This window comes from Microtus oregoni, unplaced genomic scaffold, assembly GCF_018167655.1.
Source record: "Microtus oregoni isolate MIOR12 unplaced genomic scaffold, Mior012 000007F_ref0000211, whole genome shotgun sequence".
Taxonomy (NCBI): Eukaryota; Metazoa; Chordata; class Mammalia; order Rodentia; family Cricetidae; genus Microtus; species Microtus oregoni.
Window position 1 is genome coordinate 58,043,989 of NW_024543066.1, and position 18,613 is coordinate 58,062,601.

Below are 18,613 nucleotides of genomic sequence, written 5' to 3' on the forward strand. Positions count from 1 at the left end.
TACTCCCAGTGTCACAGGCCACTTCCTGTTGCCGGCAAGATGTAGGCAACTCATCTCAGCTACTCTCCAGCACCCTGTCTGCCTGCACGCGGCCATGGCCTACCATACCGAACTCCTGAACTGTGAGTCACCACAATAGAATGTTTTCATTTTCAAAAGTTGCCATGATCATGGTGTCTCTTCACAACACTAGAAACCCTAACCAAAACAAGGGTAAACGCTGGTAAGAAGATTCGTGCTTTGGGTAAGGTTTCAGGTCCAAGGGCTTTTCACTAACTGGTGGGAAAGAGAACATGATGCTGGAAAATCTCCAACAGGACAGCACTTAGCATGATGTCATAAACACTCTGCATTAGTGTTTGGGGACACCGCAGTTAACAGTGCTTGCTGCTCTCCAGAGTACAGAAATTTTGTTCCCAAGACTCAAGTCAGGCGGCTCACAACTGCATAGCTCCAGTTCCAGGGGATCCAACACTCTCTTCTGGCTTCCTTGGATGCATGCATGCATGTACACAGACATACACTGAGACACATATACATGCATGTGCACGTGCGCACACACACACACAAATAAGTAAACCTTTATGCACACGTGCGCTCACACACACACACACACACAAATAAATAAACATTTAGGAACTGAAAGGATGGTTCATTAGTTAAAAGGGTTTACTGCCTTTGCAAAGGACCGAGTTCCATTTCTAGCACCCACATTGGCTTGTTCACAACCTCCTGTAATTTCAGCCCCAGGGGAAATCTGAGATCTCTAATCTCCAAAGGCACCTACACTGACGCGCACACACACAAATGATTAAAAAGAAAACTTGCTAGGCAGTGATGACACATGCCTTTAATCCCAGCACTCAGGGAGGCAGAGGCAGGTGAATCTCTGTGAGCTCAAGGCCAGCCTGGTCTACAGAGTGACTTCTAGGACAACCAGAGCTACACAGAGAAACCCTGTCTTGAAAAACCAAAAATAAATAAATAAAATAAATTTAAAAAGTAAGTAAATGTTTTCCAAAATCTTCAAAAGTAAGTCTTTAAACAAACAAACAAACAAACAAAAAACTTTCAGGGCTGGAGAGATGGCTCTTCTTTCAAAGGTCCTGAGTTCTATTCCCAGCAACCACATGGTGGCTTACAACCATGTGGGTTCTGATGCCTTCTTGCACTTGGAAGGCTGAGACAAAAAGACCAAGAGTCCCAGAGCAGTCTCAGCTGTTGAGCAAGATTCTGTCTCAAAAAACAAGAGCCAGCAACGAAGGGGAACAAATGAGAATGAAGTCTAAGTGTGTGTGTGTGCGCATGCACGCACGCACGCACGTGTGCAAATGCTATGATGAAAATCCCATTATTTTATGGAAAAAAAGGAAGGAAGGACGGACAAATGGAAAGAAAGGAATTAAAGAAAGAGAAAGAGAGCCGGGCGATGGTGGCGCACGCCTTTAATCCCAGCACTCGGGAGGCAGAGGCAGGCGGATCTCTGTGAGTTCGAGACCAGCCTGGTCTACAAGAGCTAGTTCCAGGACAGGCTCCAAAGCCACAGAGAAACCCTGTCTCGAAAAACCAAAAAAAAAAAAAAAGAAAGAGAAAGAGAGAAAGAAGGAAAGAAGAAGGGAGGGGATAAGGTGGCTCAGCAGAAGTCACCAAGCACAACCACCGGAGTCTGATCCTGGGACCCATCTGCCAGAAGGAGAAGACTACCCAAAGTTTCCTCTGACTGCCACATGTGTCCACTGCACGGCTGAGGCCCCCAACACACCAATGCATAAATAAATAAAACTTAAATCAACAATTTTTAAAGGGTTAAAGAAATGACTGAGTGCTAAGGAACGCATACCAGTCTTACAAAGGGCTTAGCACCCACATCAGGTGACCATCACTGTATCTCCAGTCCTGGAATCCATGGGTAATGCACTTAAATGTGCAAGTCTGTCATTTAAAGGTAGTGCACGCCTTTAATCCCACCACTCTGAGGCAGAGGCAAGTGGATCTCTGAGTTTGAGACTGGTCTGGTTTACATAGTATCAAGTTACATAGTGAGATCTTACATAAATTAAATTAAGCAAATAAAAAGATAGCCAAGCTGGGCATCATAGTAGACTCCTATAATCCCAACACTTGGGAAGTAGAAGCAGGGGGACCAAAAGTTCAAGGTCAACCTGGGCTACAATGGGACTTCAAGGATAGCCTGGGCTACTTAAGACCATTTTAAAAACAATCACACTGGGGGCTGGAGAGATGGCTCAGTGGTTAAGAGCACTGCCTGCTCTTCCAAAGGTCCTGAGTTCAATTCCCGGCAACCACATGGTGGCTCACAACCATCTGTATTGAGGTCTGGTGCCCTCTTCTCGCCTGCAGACATACACACAGACAGAATATTGTATATATAATAAATAATTAAAAAAAAACACTAAGCCGGGCGGTGGTGGCGCACGCCTTTAATCCCAGCACTCGGGAGGCAGAGGCAGGCGGATCTCTGTGAGTTCGAGACCAGCCTGGTCTACAAGAGCTAGTGCCAGGACAGGCTCCAAAGCCACAGAGAAACCCTGTCTCAAAAAACCAAAAAAAAAAAAAAAAAAACACTAACACAAAATGCAAAGCTCAGGCCAAGTGTGATGGCACACGGAGGATCTCTCTCTCACACTCTCTCCTCTCTCTCTCTCACACTCTCTCCTCTCTCTCTCACACTCTCTCCTCTCTCTCTCTCTCTCTCTCTCTCTCTCACACCCACACACCAAAAAGTAACCAGTGAGAACTGGTTCCAAATTGCTTTATGAATTAAAACAACTTTCCCCAGATGCCATGGGACTTTTGTTTATTTGTTTTTTTTCTAGGGGTTTATGAGGAGGGGTGAGTTCATAGAACCCAGTTTCCTCAGATCTCACTGTGTAACCCAGGCTACACATAAGCTAACAATTCTTTTGCCTCAACCTACCAAGGGCTGAGATTGCAGGCATTCAGCCTGGTCAAATGTTTTCAAAAGGAAAATTTTAGTGTAGCTAGCATCAAATTGAAACTCATCCCAAATTCAAATTGAAAATATTCATTTATCCCAGCGTCTACAGCAAATTAGGTGATTTTCAGGGTTTGTTAAAGGCCAGAAAATATTGCTCAGAGAAATTTTAGGTTTTGTTCTATATATATTTTTTTTAATTAATTAATTTATTTATTTATTTATTAAAGATTTCTGCCTCCTCCCCGCCACCGCCTCCCATTTTCCCTCCCCCTCCCCCATCAGCCGGAAGAGCAATCAGGGTTCCCTGACCTGTGGGAAGTCCAAGGACCACCCACCTCCATCCAGGTCTAGTAAGGTGAGCATCCAAACTGCCTAGGCTCCCCCAAAGCCAGTACGTGCAGTAACACAGAACAAGTGGAAAAAATTGACTTTATGAAAGCAAAAGAGTCCCTTGTTCTATATTTTTGTGGTTATTTTTTGAGGGTTTTTTTCCCCCCAAAGCTGGCCTGAAGTGGTGAACCTTCAGCCTCCTCCTCCCAAGTGCTGGAACTAGAGGCATGTGGCTACCACACCCAGCTAAGTTATTTTAAAGGACGCCGGCCATCTGTCTAGGTTTCTACAGGGGCAGAGAAATGCACAGTAGGCGGCCAGGTGACTTGGAGCCTCTAATGGGAACAGCGATCCAAAGCTGCCGTGGCCTGTCAGCGCGGCTGGGTGAGTCCAGCTGGCGCAGGAAGCACCAAAAATAAGCTACAAAGCATTCTGGAGCCGTGCTTATGGTTTGGATTCCAAACACACTTTGTGTTTATCCCTCACCAAGGAGGGGTATTTTTACGTATCTGTGTGTAAAGCGAGACTAAAGGAGAACACTGGAGGCAAAGGAATGTAAGTTGTGGGCCTGAAGCTTAAAAACAGAGATTTAAAGTAAAACACTAGGAACGCCTCTGTCTTGCAAAAGAAGGCAAACCGCCATTCAGAGGCAATAAAGCCGCGCACCCAGGTACCCCCCACACTCCCGAGCTTCACCTGGGGGCCGGTGGACAGTAGCTCGGCTCGCCCGAGGGAAACTGAGAGGGGCGGGGAGAGAGGGACACACACACCTCGCCGGGCGAGGCTGGCGGCCACCTCACTCGTCCAGCTGAGGGACCCGACCCAGGGGACCGAAGGGAGACTCACTTCTCCGGCTCTCCAGCCCATGGGCGACGGGTTTGGTCCCCAGCTCCCCCGCGTCCACCTCTGTGATCCCTCCACAGATCCACGATCGGTGGATCGTCCGGGCTCCCCAGATCCCACACCTTCGTCCTTCCCGGACCCCACGCTGCATTCCTTTCGGTCATAGATCGGAACCCGTTACCTGCAGAGCGGCTCGACAATCCTGCAGGTAGTCCTCCATGGTGAAGCCCGAGGTGTGCCGTCCCCCCTCGGCTTGGAGAGGTAACCCGGCCGAATGCACCCCGCCCCAGACTCAGGGTCTAGAGCCGAGAGTCAGGGGGCGGGACTCGAACCCGCCACACAAGGGTTCGGCCTCCGAACCCCAGGAGGAAGTGCGTAATCCGGCACTCCGGCGTTGCCCCGCCCCCAGAGGCGGAGGCTGAGTTCTGAGCCCAGAGACTCATGGGAGGTCAAGGAGGAGCATGTCGCAGTTCCTCCTGGGAAATGTAGTCCGGAAGCACCTAAGTTTTCCCCCAAGCGAGCAGTTACCTGAGCGCTATGACATACAAGTTGTGTATGTGTCACAATAACTCGCCTTTATGGCATCTAAACTTGCTCTTCCAGATAGGACTAGGTATAGTATCTTTCCATATATTACATCGAGCATCTGTTTGAGATTAATGTAAATTGATCTCTCAAGCCGGGCGGTGGTGGCGCACGCCTTTAATCCCAGCACTTGGGAGGTAGAGGCAGGCGGATCTCTGTGAGTTCGAGGCCAGCCTGGTCTACAAGAGCTAGTTCCAGGACAGGCTCCAAAACCATAGTGAAACCCTGTCTCGAAAAACTAAAAAAATTTTTTAAATATAAAGTCTTGCTATGTAGCCCAAGTTAGTCTTTGGTGAACGCTGGATTCACAAACCTGGCTTGGGCGGGACTTTAAATTACAACATATGTCTATATCTTATTAAAAGAGCTTCCCATACTAGGTGTTTTATTTTAATTCTTCCCTTTACCAAACTGACCTAGTGTGACCAGTGATGTGTTTGTTCATGCTAGGGAAACATTAGCATAATTTTGGACCTGTCGTCTTAAAATCTACAGTCGCGCCAACTCTTCATAACGTCCTAACTCTGCAGCCTCTTTCCCCTTACAGTCTGGACAAATATCTCCTGTCATTCTTGGACTGATGCAACCGTGACTTTGCTTTCTGGGTCCCTGTTGCAACTGTTCTCTCTTTCAGAGTTGCTTGAAGTCTTATTCCGGCAGCCACGTCAATAGAGGAGCCTTCAGAATGTAAGGCTAGGTTCTAGCCTCCCCCTTAACTGCCACTTTTGTGCCCCAGCGCAGACTGGGGGGGTCCCTTTGTCATAACTTGTCCCCTCATTTTTAAATCTATCTTCAGATGTACCTGCTCCTCAGGGAGGTGAGAGGAGACGAGGGTGCGTCTTCTTCACCCTAGATGTGTTAACCAGGTACACAGCTCAAGCAGTTTCATTTCTAGCCTTTTAGGAAACTTACAGGGAGGAAGGGAAGACTTGGAAAGGAGCCCTTTGGGGGGTCCCGCAAAACAGAAGCGGGGTCTTTTCTTTCACACTAAAGGAGTAAACGTGCAAACACGATGCTCTTTCGCCCGGCTTCCGTGGCTCCAGGGCAGAGGACGGCCGCCGGCATCCAGGGAGGGCCCAGCAACTGCCGCCGTCCCGCCCCGCTCCTCCCCGCTCAGCCAGGCTGCTCGCTTGCTTTTCCCGGTTCTCACCAGAGAGGCACACGCGCTCCGTCCCTTCCCGCGGCCGCGGAGGGAAGAGAAAGGGTCTGTTGTTTTTCTCTCTTCCTTTCCGCCGCTCACCGGCTGGCTGCACACCGGCTCCGACAGCCCTGATGGGAATCCCACGCGCCTGAGCAGGCCCCTCCTCCAGGGACCTCGTCCTCAGCTAATTTGTCTTTGTCCCGACCGAGGGAAAGAAGAAGAAAAAAACCCACAAACTTCCTTTGCAAACCAGTTTGCGGCCAGGGCCTGGAGCGCACGCCGGAGACTCAATCGCTCGGGAACCCTGAAGACGCCGGAGGCCCCGGGAGCGCCGGGCTGCCCCCCACCGGTCCCCACCCAGCCCGTCCCCAGCCTGCCCTCGCCCCCCACCCTCCTCCGGCGTGCCCGGGACTGGCTGGCCGTGAGTCTGGAAGTGGCCACGACCCAGGCTGGACGTCGCGCGAGGAAAGCCGTGTCGAGCCGTGGGAGCTCCGGGGCTGACAGCTGGGAGGCAGCTGGCGCTGGCGGCGCCCCTCGACGATGTCCCCTCCTCCCGTGTCGGGCCGCCAGAATTGAGTCCTCTCCCACTCCCGGAAACGCATCCACCCCTCTAAGGTAAAAACTTTGTTTTCAAACTGTCTTCTTCGCCTCTTCTCGCAGCTCTCCTTTCCCACTCCGGCTGGGGGGAGTTGACACCTGATGTCCCGTCTGTGGTCTCTACACCTGGGTCGCTAATGGGATCCTTGCTAGGCACGGGGAGCAGTGAAAGCGATGGGGGTCCCTTCGTTTCCCCATTATAAACAAACCTTCTCCCCCTCTTTGGGAGCAAGAATTGCAATGTTTGATTTATTCTAGAGGAATCCCAAAGCATTGTGGCCGTGAAGGTTTGCCTTCAGTTGAGGAAGAGATTGGGTAAGACTAGAAAAGGAGAGAGAAGGGTCCTGAGAGAGGGTAATGTCTTCTTGAAGCTAAAGACTACCCATTTAATATGCTTCTTCCACTGTGTAATATTATCTGCTGCTGACTAGGAAGGGATCGGGTGTTTTAACTCCCTCACCTGCCCCCATAGGTAGGTCTAGTTAGAGAGAAGGTGTAGGATTTGGGCAGAAGAAAAGGCTGAAACCCCAGTTTGTCTGAGTACCCGCCCCTCGGACTTTCCTGCCTCTGGGCTTTGCAAAGTGCGGTTCCTGCCCTTGCCGGCTGTCGCTGAGACCCCACTCCCTCCAGTGGTTTCTTGTAGCTCCTCTCTTTGGTCGGCTAGCTTTCCCATCCTCCACTTAACTATTGATCGTTTCTAACCTTGGGCAGAAAATGAGCCACGCTTTTCCTTTGGCTTTTTAAATTTCCCAGGCGTGGCCTCTGTTTCAGGGTTCACCCTAAGTGCCATGGGAGGGGAAGAGATATGGAGAGAGAGGGCGAAAAAAAGTGTAAGGCCAGCATATTAATTTTGCTAGTGTGGTTCTAAATTAACAAAATATAAATCACCCACAGCTAGCACAAATTATATTTGAATAAGGAGAATGATCTCTTGAGTTATTTTCAGTAACTTTGACATTTCTCTGTAGCTCAGGCAGACCTTGAACTAGAGATCCTCCTGGCCTGATCCCCTGCTATTCAGCAGTGATTGGCAAACCTGAGACACCACAACAAGCTAATGCCATTCCTGTGCGCTAGGCCTTCTCCCAGCCCCCAAGTCCTGAAGGTTTAGAAGAAGAGAACAGGCGATGAAGAAGCTGAACGGAGGGCAAGAGTTCCAGTCAGGCATGTCATAAACCACTTAAAATCCCTTCACTTGGGAAACTGAGGCAAGATTACCAAAAGCTTGAGGTTAGCCTGGGCAAACCAGTGCTCTGCTTGTCTCTGCCCCTCCCCCCCAAATCCTGGGATTCAAGGTGAGTGCAATTTCTTTTAAAATCATTTAAAAGAAAAAAAAGGCAAGATTTAATTTAATTAATTTGATTTAAATTAATTAATCCCTGCTTTTGTCTTCCTTTCCTTCGATGCTGGCGAGGGAACTCAGCACCATGCATGTGTTAAGCGCGTGACCACTCGCCACATTTTTTGTTCTCACTACTGAGTAGGGAGGGGCATAAGGAGATAAAGGGAGACTCGGGGAGGAAGGGATTGTGACTGTCACTATCTGTAGTCCTATCTGTCTGTTACTTGATGTCTAACGCTGATAGACAGCAAGGTGAACAAGTCCAGTGTTCACCTGGGAAACCATCTCAATGGGAGCCATGAAGAGAATGCTTGCCAGTGGATGTGAGCCTGCAGCTGGGGTGTTGTTTGCCAGGCAAGGCTCCATCGCTGAGCTATACCCCCAGCTCTTAATTTTTAAGATAGGATCTCACAAAGATCCTCCTACCTCAGCCCCCTTTAGTAATTAAAATTAAAGGCTTTTGTTACTACACACAAGTAGTGGGGGGATCATATATATATAATGTTGTATGTGAGCATTTTTTAATTTTTAAAATATTTATTTATTTATTTATTTAGCCTGCATGCCCGCACACACACCAGAAGAGGGCACCAGATCTCACTATAGATGGTTGTGAGCCACCATGTGGTTGCTGGGAACTGAACTCAGGACCTCTGGAAGAGCAGCCAGGGCTCTTAACCTCTCTCCATCTCTCCAGCCCAGAGCATTTTTTATATATATGCGTGCTTTCTGTAGGAGTACTTTCTCATTGGGACCACCAGCCCACTAATCATGACATGGAGACTTCTTATTAATTACGAAAGCTCGGCCTTAGTGGAGGCAATAGTCTACCTAGTTCTTATAACTTAAAGTAACCCATAGTTTTTAATCTGCATTCTCCCATGAGGCTCGTCACTGCTGCTTCTGCATCTGGCTGGTGACTCTGCCTTTCTTCTTCCCAGAGTCCTTTCTCGGCCTGGAAGTCCGCCTATACTCTCCTGTCGAGCTATTGGCCATTCAGCTCTTTATTACACCAATCACAACAGTACATTTTCACACAGTTATAAATATTCCACAACAGTTTTCCTTTATGTCTGTCCATCACATTTTTTATGTATACAATATTCTCAGTATTCTGTCTGCATGTATGCCTGCAGGCCAGAAGAGGGCACCAGACCCCATTATAGATGGTTGTGAGCCACCATGTGGTTGCTGGGAATTGAACTCAGGACCTCTGGAAGAGCAGGCAATGCTCTTAATCACTGAGCCACCTCTCCAGCCCCCAGCACATGTTCTTAATGTGCCATAGAAGCCAGAAGAGGATATCAGATTCCCTGCTACTTAGGTTCCAGATCCTTGTAAACCCCTCTGTGGGTGCTGAGAATTGAACCTTGGTCCTCTAGAAGAGTGGTCTATGCTTTTAACCACTGATCCACCTCTCCACCCCTGGAGTATTTTAAATGTAAATCATTAACAGAAGTTTCCTATTCCATGTAAACAGTGAGCAAGAGACTATCTCTGGGTGCCGGCTCTGCTGGAAACAAACAGAAACTGAGGAGTTGTGATGTCAGCTCCAGACAGGGAGAGCAATCTATCGGAGGGGCTTGTGGGGAGCACTTTCTGTGCCCCCATCCTTGGTTGTTATTGATCATACCTTAGTGGTATGATCAGAGCCTGTGCCTTGGGCAGCCCTAATAAGTCAGGTTTGGCCTCTTGTTCCCAATAAGCGAATTCAAAGAACTGAACTAATAGTGAAAAGTAGGGGCAGTGAGATGGCTCAGTGGTTAAGGCTCTTGCTGCTGGATGACCTGAGTTTGACCCCAGTTCCCACAGGGAGAGAACGAATTTCTGAAAGTGTTCTTCCGGTTTCCACATTGACACACACATACACATACACACACTAAATAAATGTAATAAGATTAAAATAATCATAGGGGAAAGCAGGAAAAAAACAACAACAAGAGATTTTATTCAATGTGGCCACTTTAGGTCTAGGAACAGAGTGATTGGTGACATTGCTGAGTCCATCTTCAGAGTCCTAAATAAGTAGAAAGCCAGATACCAGTGCACAGCTCACCGGTGCACAGCTCACCAGCTGGGTAGGGCAAGGTGCGGTCCTGCCCATTACTGACCCATCGCTGTTTGGGTCCTAGCCTCACCTTGGAAGGTTATTGGACAAGTTGTTAGAACTCTGTGAAATCTTTTTCCTGGATATAGGTTCCTGTTTGGCTGCTTCAAGGCTCGGTGTTTTTCTCCTCCCTGCTTGAGATTCCGGGGGAAATTTCAATTCCTTGGGTCCATTGTTTCAGTGGTGTGACAGGCAATGCGATGGAGGATGACATGAAGTGGCTCTTTAGAACAGTGGTTCTCAACCTGTGGGTCACAGCCCCTTGGGGAGGGGTCACCTAAGACCACAGAAGACCACAGATACTACATTACCCTTCATTAACAGCAGAATTACAGTTATGAAGTAGCATCGAAAATAATGCTACTTATTAAACGTTATTGTTGTGGGGTCACCACAACGTGGGGTCGCAGCATTCGGAAGATCGAGAACCACTGCTGTAGAATATTCTCAGTCTTTGCAGGGATGCCCAGGTTACAGAATTGCTTAGCCAACGCCGACAAGCCCCATGACCTACATTTCCCTTCCCTACAGGAAGCCCCTCCCGAGCCTTTTTGCTGCGGTTGGTTTGGGATTGTGTAAGGTTCCACCAAGTCTTCTGAGAGCCGGGCATGATGGCACAGGCCTCTAACATCAGCACCTGGGTGGTTGACATAGGAGCCTCACTGAAAATTCTAGGCCATAGCCTGGCATGGTGGTACACACCTAATCCCGGCACTCAGGAGACAGGCGGGTGGCTCTGAGTTTGGGCCCAGCCTGGTCTACTCACAGAGTTCTAGGACAGCCAAGGCTACGTAGTAAAACCTTGTCTCCAAAACAAACAAACAAATGAATAAATAAATAGAGTCATTTGAGGAGCCGGATTTCCTTACCTTACCGGCTTGGCACAAAATATACGAAGATGGTGTTACCTTTTTACCCCTCACCCCAACCACATGATGGTTGCTCTCTGGTCCCTGGAGTAAACCTGGAGAAGGTGTCTGTAAGGACATGAGCAGCCTATGTGCTCAGAATGTTGGGAAGGGGCGAGGTTTGGTGTCTGGAACTGATGTGGTGTCTTTAACAAGCAGGCTAAATAAACATCACCCCTGTTAGTAGCACAAGGATTGTTGTTTGTTTGTTTTTTGTTTGAGAAACAACAAACCCAGGGGTCAAACCCAGGGTCTCGCATGTGCTTGGGAAACATAGCCCACTTTAGGATAGTTTTAGCATTTTTTTTATCCAGCCCTCTTCTTCGGTCTTTTGGCTTTGCACTTACCTTTCCCTTCTCTCTTTTTCTGGAAAAAAAAAAAAAGTTTAATTCTGTTTTGTGTGGGTGTTTTTCCTGTGTATCTGTACCGGAGAGGGTAGTGGGTCTCCCGGAAGTGGAGTTGCAGAGGGCTGTGAGGTGTCCTGGGGTGCTGGAAATTTAACCAGGTCCCCTTGAAGGGCAGCCAGTCCCTGAGGCATCTCCTCAGACCCTCTCTCTTTTCTTCATTCTCTGTCATTTTCTGTTTCAGGAAAGCAAGTTCCACCTGGTATCTTCCTTCCCTTCTGAGCCTGGAGGCCCAATCTTGGCAGACGCATCTGGTCACAGCAGGTTAAAGGTTGCACAAGCCAAGGCCTTCAGTTTACGCCCACTGAGAAAAGCTGACTTGGGAGCCAAACTGGCTTTCCACACTTCACTTCCAGACTTCTCTTGTTCCCTTTGCTCTGTAACTCAATGACCTTATTGGCCTGGTCTCTCTTGTGCCTATCAGAGTCATTTAAGCAAGGTCCCTGAGGTCAAGAAACCCCTTTGTCCCTCTCAACCGACTCCAACCCCACTATGGAACAACCTCAGGTGGAGCCCCCAGCCCCCAGTAAAGCCAATAGTGCAGAAACTGTTGAATCTGAAAACCACGAGGCTCCTCTGTCTGGACCAGAGGAGCACGCTCCAGACAGCCCTCAGGACAAGGGTGGCGCAGAGGCCGATGGAGCAGGTGGAGAACAGGAATCGAAAGACCAAGTTTTGCCACCAGCCCAGAATGGGGAAAATCTCGAGTGCCCTCCTCCTGAAGCTAGCTCAAGTCCATGTGGGACATCGTCTGAGGTGGAGACAATAGAGACACCTTCTAGGCCACAGGAACTTCCCCAGTCCCCCAGGACCCAGCAGCCTGATCTCGATTTCTACTGTGTCAAGTGGATCCCCTGGAAGGGAGAGCGGACCCCCATCATCACCCAGAGCACCAATGGCCCTTGTCCTCTCCTGGCCATCATGAATATCCTCTTTCTCCAGTGGAAGGTAAGTGCGGAGAACACAGCCTGTGAACTGCGGGGCACTGGGCAATTATGATAGCCTCAGATGCTGGGTGGTGGTGGCAGAGGCAGGAGGGTCTCTATGAGTTTGAGGTCAGCTTAATCTACAGAGTGAGCTTCAAGACAGTCAGGGCTGGGGGCTGGAGAGATGGCTCAGTGGTTAAGAGCATTGCCTGCTCTTCCAAAGGTCCTGAGTTCAATTCCCATCAACCACATGGTGACTCACAACCATCTGTAAAGAGGTCTGGCGCCCTCTTCTGGCCTTCACGCATACAGACAGAATATTGTATACATAATAAATAAATAAATATTAAAAAAAAAAAAGACAGTCAGGGCTGTTACATTAGAGAAACCCTGTCTTGAAAAACCGGGGGGAGGGGGGCAAAGATGGCCATAGATTTCTCTTTCAAATGTGCTTGGTTCGTTCACACAAACGTTCCTTACAATACCATGCTGTGTAAAGGTTACTACAGTCATCTTACCTAGTGGGGAATGGTTGGCTGGGCAGATAACGCTGCAGGGTTCCCCTGCGGACTTCTTTCCAGTAACAACATTTTGGAAGCTCTTGTTCAGGCTTGCACGTCTGTGGCCGGCCAGGAGGGTGGCTTTGTTGGCGGTCCCAGAACGTCCTTGAGCGCACAGGCCAGCAAGCCCAGGCCAGCAGCTAACACTGACAGATGGGCCTTGGTGCTGGAAACTTGAGGGTCTCTGAAGCCACAGTCACATGAGGGCCTGTCTCTAAGTCCCCTTGTTGATGGGTATCAACATAGAACCCTGAGATACCATGTCTCGGGAGGAGTGTGATCCTGGGGGCCACCTCTGAAGTGCCAGTTTTTTTTGCTTTATTCCAGTGGGCATTAGCTTTGCACTGTTGGGGCTCTCAGCTTCGGGCAGCTTCGCTGAGAAGTCAGGGCTGCCTTGGGGTGGCTCACCAGCGTGTCAGAGCCTGCCTTCTTCCCGGCCTTTACCTCGCAAGCATGTGTGAGTCTCAGTCACACAGAAGAGCTTCACTGAAGTTCCTAACAGGAGATGAGTCCTCATGTGGGGGGTGGGCTAAGAAAATCCTGGGAGTCTGCTTCTCTGGCCCTCTTCCCCATCCTGATTTTTCTCAAGCCAGTCCTAAATCTCCAATCCGATCCTGCCAGCTCCTGTCCCCATGACTGCAGTTTACCTCAGGCTGGGCGGGCCTGGCAGCACCTCCCATTTCTTCCCTCTCCTGGCTTCGAGCCCCCCACTGTGGGTCCTACCTCTGAATCTCTCTCCCGTATCTCTCTTTTTTGACTCCTTTTGTTTGTTTGTTTGCCTTTTGTTTTGCTTTTTGAGGCAGGGTCTCACTGTGTAGCCTTGACAGACTTGAAATTAACTGTGTAGACCAAGCAGGCTTTAAACTCAGAGATCCACCTGCGCCGGGCTCCCCAGTGCTGGGGTTAGAGGCATGCACCATCACCACCAGCTGCTCTTGGGGGATTGTAAACCGGACTGGCCTCGCTCCTCCTGCCTCAGCTTCTTGGATACTGGGATTGCAGTCATGAGCCGCCATGCCTAGGTTGACCCCTCTCTTGCCATGTGTTCCTTCTCCACTGCTGATAGTAAACACTCACACACACACACACACCCCTTCTCCCTCCAGGTGAAGCTGCCCCCTCAGAAGGAAGTGATCACATCAGATGAGCTCATGACGCATCTCGGTGAGTGGCTCATGGGGCAGGGGCTCATTTGGAGCTCTGGTGTGGCACCGAGGGCAAGGAGAGTCCGTGTCTTTTCTGTAAAGCTGGAGAGTAAAAGATCAAGGTATCAGAACTTTTGAGTTCTAGCACCAGTTCTGCCTGTAGTTTCTCCCCTCCCACCCCACTCCTGGTGCTGTGGATCAACCACTAGCCTTGACAGCACTGGGCGAGGACTGTACCACTGATGTGCAGCCCTGGCTGCTGTCCTTGGCTTTCAGTCAGGTAGGTCTTTCACCTCTATAAACCTATTTATTCCTCTGAGAAATTAAAATTCTAGCTTAGAGTTTGAAAATCCATGGTCCTGAGGCATTACCCCATTCTCCAGAAGGGGAGGAAGCCAGCTTTTGGGACAACCGGCAGGGTAGGGTAGGCTGATAAGTTTCCTGTCTTACAGGAAACTGCCTCCTATCCATCAAGCCCCAGGAGAAGTCCGAGGGCCTTCAACTTAACTTTCAGCAGGTGAGGCAAGAGGGGCAGTGGACATGGGGGCTGCAGGCTTGCGGGGGACCCTGGACCTACTGAAAAGCCTTTGGGGTGATTCCCTAACCTTGGTATCTTCTGGGGGGGGGGATTGGCATCTCTATCATGAAAAAAAAAGTTCATTTTTATATTAAATAAAGAGAGAATGGGGCAGCCCAGCATAGTATTATATGCCTTTAATTCCAGCTTGGGAGGCAGAGGTTGGCAGATCTCTGAGTTTGAGGCCAGTCTGGTCTACACAGTGAGTTCCAGGACAGCCAGAGCTATATAGTGAGACCTTGTCTTGGGGTTGAAAGGAGGGGATTAAAATAAACGGGTTGTAAGAAAGCCCGAGGCGAACAACAGGACTTCTGACTTGTTTCTGGGTGATGGGCGTGAGAGGTGGAGGGTGCTGGACTAGCCTTCCTTGTCTTTTCCCCCCAGAACGTGGAGGACGCAATGACTGTGCTTCCTAAACTGGCCACAGGGCTGGATGTCAATGTGCGGTTCACAGGTGTCTCTGACTTTGAGTACACGCCCGAATGCAGCATCTTTGACTTGCTGGGCATCCCTCTGTACCATGGCTGGCTTGTGGATCCACAGGTGAGGACTGAGGAGTGATAGGATTTGGAGCCTGAAGTGGTGCAGAATTCCTTGACTTTTAATACTGTTGGGTGGAGTCACATACCAATACCAGGAAACCACACACAAATAAGACCAGCTCCTCGGACATCAAGAGTTCAGGAGTCTTTGATCACAGTCACAGTCCTAGGGGCTTGGTCCGCTTCCTTCCTTTAAAAATAAAATCTCTTTGTTTCTGTCCCACCCTATCCGACTCCCCAGAGTCCTGAGGCTGTGAGCGCTGTTGGGAAACTGAGTTACAATCAGTTGGTGGAGAAGATAATCACCTGCAAGCACTCCAGCGACCCCAACCTCGTAACCGAAGGTGAGGGTGGTGCCCCTTTCCTTGTGATTGCGCGTGAAGGCAGCTGAGCAACTCCTGCTCTTCCTGCCTCAGCCTTCTGAGCGCTCAGATCACAGATGCGCCCTCGCAACCCCTAGCTGTCCTGATTGAGCAAATGCGGTCAGGCTTTAAGGAGGGGTTTTCATCTCAACTCTGAGGACAGGGCTTCTCTAGGATCTCTTCTAGCTTAGGCTGGCTTTGTAGCTGAGGGCGATTTTGAGCCTCTGATCCTGCCTCCAACCCCCCAAGTACCAGGACCACAAGCATGAATTACCAAGTTTCAACATGTATGTGTACGCCTTGCTGGGAATCAGACCTGGGGCGTTGCACATGCTAAGCATAGAGTCTAAATCTGAACCATACTAGGGTGGCTTTGCAAAGGGGCTTTGGAGGCTCCTGGGACTTTTTGGACAAACCTTGTTTTGTTTGCTTTGGGGCTTTACTGAGGCTTAGGGGTTTTCGTTTTGACACAGGGTCTCTCTGTGTAGCCTTTGGCTAACCTGGAACTGCTGCTGCGTGGGGCCTGTTGCCCTTGGACTCACAGAGACCAGCCTGCCTCTGCCTCCTGGGTCCTGAGGCTAAAGGCGTGTGCTGCCCCACCCAGGACTGAATTCAGGATCTTGCCCAAAGATCTAAAATTGAGTCAGACTCCCAGCCCTTTTGATTTGTTTTGCTTTTTTCCTGTGTGGGTTTGGATGTAATCCAAGGCTCATGCATATTCTGCCTTCTGGCAGGTTTGATCTCAGAGCAGTTCCTGGAGACCACCGCAGCGCAGCTGACCTACCACGGCCTGTGTGAGCTCACAGCAACTGCCAAGGAAGACGAACTCAGTGTCTTTTTTCGAAACAACCACTTTAGCACGATGACTAAGCACAAGGTGATGGGGTTTTGGAGGAGGGGAGCAGGAACAATGTCATTTCCCTGAGCCCTTTTCTCTGGGGTCAGTGTGTCAGGCAGGATAAAGTGGGCTAAGCCATGGTAACAGATAGCCCCTAAAATCCTTGTGGTTTGCCACAAGTGTTTGTTTCTAATTCCTGATACATGTCCAGTGCAAACTGGCTCTATCCTGTCTCACACCATCTTCACTCTGGGACTCAGGGTGACAAAAAAGCCTTTCTATATATTGGAATATATGCAGGAAAAAGAGAATGACACAGTGCGTTCATTCTTGAGGCTTCTACCTGAAAACGACACTGACCAGAGCAGTTATGAGGAATACGCCTGTCATTAAGGGCAGGAAAGGGACAGTGGGACTTTAGAACACACAACAGTCTTTCCAAGTTAGAAGCCGGAGCTCTCTAGGAATTGAGTAGAAGAGACTGGTCCTGCTAGTTCCTCTACTCCCCATCCAGCCCTGGCTGGGCCGGAACTCTGAGGTCTGCCTGCATCAGAGAGCTGGGATTAAAGGTGTGCGTTGTCACCCCTGGCCTTGCCTTGAACTGCTGATCCTCTCCAGCTCCCAGGGCTGGTTGTCATGCGACACCATGCTCAGTTTTTCTGGTTCTCAAAAGGGTTTATCTCTATAGACGTCAGTAAACAGAGAGCAAAGAGAGTAGGAAGCTGGAGTCGGTGTGGTACCCAGTACCCGAGCCCCAGTGATTCCTTAACCAGGATAATCACAGCACTCACCTGTATTCAAGCATCCTTTCCTGCTCCCACAGCCACACAGATTTAAGAACTATGGGACTCACAGTGCTAAGCTAAGCTCCAGTCGGCACACTGATTCTCTTGGCTGACTGTGAACTGTCTCTGTGTCTCCTGTCCCATCTGTATGCTGTCCTTTTCAGCTTGTGTAAGGGGTGTGTGCTGGGGACCAAATCCAGGGAATGAGCCGACGCACACTCCAGCCCTGGCTGTCTTTCTCTTTCGCAGAGCCACTTGTACCTTCTGGTCACTGACCAGGGGTTTCTCCAGGAGGAGCAGGTGGTGTGGGAGAGCCTGCATAACGTGGATGGTGACAGTTGCTTTTGTGACTCTGACTTCCACCTCAGCCATTCCCTAGGGAAGAGCCACGGAGCAGAAGGTGGGGGCGGCTCCCCAGAGAAGCAGCTGCAGGTGGACCAGGTGTGCGGGGCCCTCAGAACGGTGGTGTCCTTTAAGCGAACCTCATGCCTTCTATTGGCTGAAGGCTGCCCCACGCGGCCTCTTCATGTTACCCTTGGGTCATTGCCTTGCTTGGGTGTATTTCCTGCCACCACAGATAGTAGACATGCCTGCGTTCCACTAGAGAGGGAAGAACTGGGGAATTTGGAGGAAATATGAAATTTAGCCTGAATCTCTCTCTACCTTTGGTCTTAACCCATCTTGTGACTTGTTTTCTCTCTAGGACTATCTGATTGCCCTGTCCCTGCAGCAGCAGCAGCAGCCACAAGGCATGCTGGGCCTTAGTGACCTGGAACTGGCCCAACAACTTCAACAAGAGGAGTATCAACAGCAGCAAGCTGTCCAGCCTGTGCAAACAAGGGCGCCTTCGCCCCAGGTGAGCCTGCCCCTCTCTCGGTAGGCAGGGGCACTGGCTTTGCTTGATGCAGAATGCATATGGTTTTTGTACAGGTCTCTGCAAGCGTTCCCTCATAAACCCTTCTGAGGCACCCCTTTTTGATCTTGACCCTTTGATGTCTTTGACCTCCACACAGGGGAGAGGAGCCACTTCTGGACGCCCAGCTGGAGAGCGGAGGCAGAGGTCGAAGCCCGAGTCAGACTGTGTGCTGCTCTAACTCTGCCCCATACAGCGTGGACACGCCCCTTCTTTCAGAGGCTGACTGGTTTGCTTGCAGGACCCCCCACACACACCTCAAACCCTGAGGCTTACGGGGTGATTGATGTGCACTGCTGGGGGTCAGAGCAGGTGCCTCCAAGGTCAGACTTGGTACCATCCTTGCCCTCGGTGTCGCTGTCTTCTCTTCTTCCCAGACAGGGCCCTATGGGGATGGCTGGGTGGTCTCTGGTTCCCAGCTCCCTTTCCTGGGATATTCACATGCATATACAGACCCACGCTGATAGGTGCGGTACCTGAATCTGTGTCCGTGCTTGTCCCTGTCCAGCTGCTCCTGGCCACCCACAGGCCTGTCTCCGTTTGCTTCAGGGTTTGATTTGGGTTTCTATCTTTATTATTATTTTAATGCCTTCCTAGGGGGCTGGAATAAAATTTCTTTCCTGAGATATGTTGTTTTCTTACCCTGGAGCAGTGGGGTTAAATATTTGACCCACTTGAGGAATGTGAACTGGGGAGGAGGCAGAGAATCTAGAGGTTGCCTGCCTGTCATTTCGCACAGGCCAGCAGGG

At 49.9% G+C, this 18,613-nt stretch overlaps 2 protein-coding genes across 2 annotated transcripts in view; one reads left to right on the forward strand and one right to left on the reverse strand.

Moving 5' to 3' along the window:
• LOC121450569 (exopolyphosphatase PRUNE1) overlaps positions 1–4,476 on the reverse strand; it is a 37,742-nt gene extending 33,266 nt beyond the window's left edge. Inside the window, exon 1 of the mRNA XM_041655675.1 lies at positions 4,314–4,476. Within this exon, the coding sequence (XP_041511609.1) occupies positions 4,314–4,352 (39 nt within the window). The 5' untranslated portion in view covers positions 4,353–4,476. The remainder of the gene's footprint in view (positions 1–4,313) is intronic.
• Positions 4,477–5,829: 1,353 nt separating this feature from the next.
• LOC121450570 (ubiquitin carboxyl-terminal hydrolase MINDY-1) lies at positions 5,830–18,488 on the forward strand. Its single transcript, XM_041655678.1, has 10 exons — positions 5,830–6,473; positions 11,401–12,164; positions 13,809–13,866; positions 14,300–14,364; positions 14,809–14,967; positions 15,208–15,310; positions 16,063–16,205; positions 17,201–17,392; positions 17,655–17,807; positions 17,965–18,488. The coding sequence occupies exons 2-10, from the start codon at positions 11,709–11,711 to the stop codon at positions 18,043–18,045; spliced, it is 1,410 nt and encodes a 469-aa protein (XP_041511612.1). The 5' UTR covers positions 5,830–6,473; positions 11,401–11,708; the 3' UTR covers positions 18,046–18,488.
• The last annotated feature ends 125 nt before the right edge of the window (positions 18,489–18,613 follow it).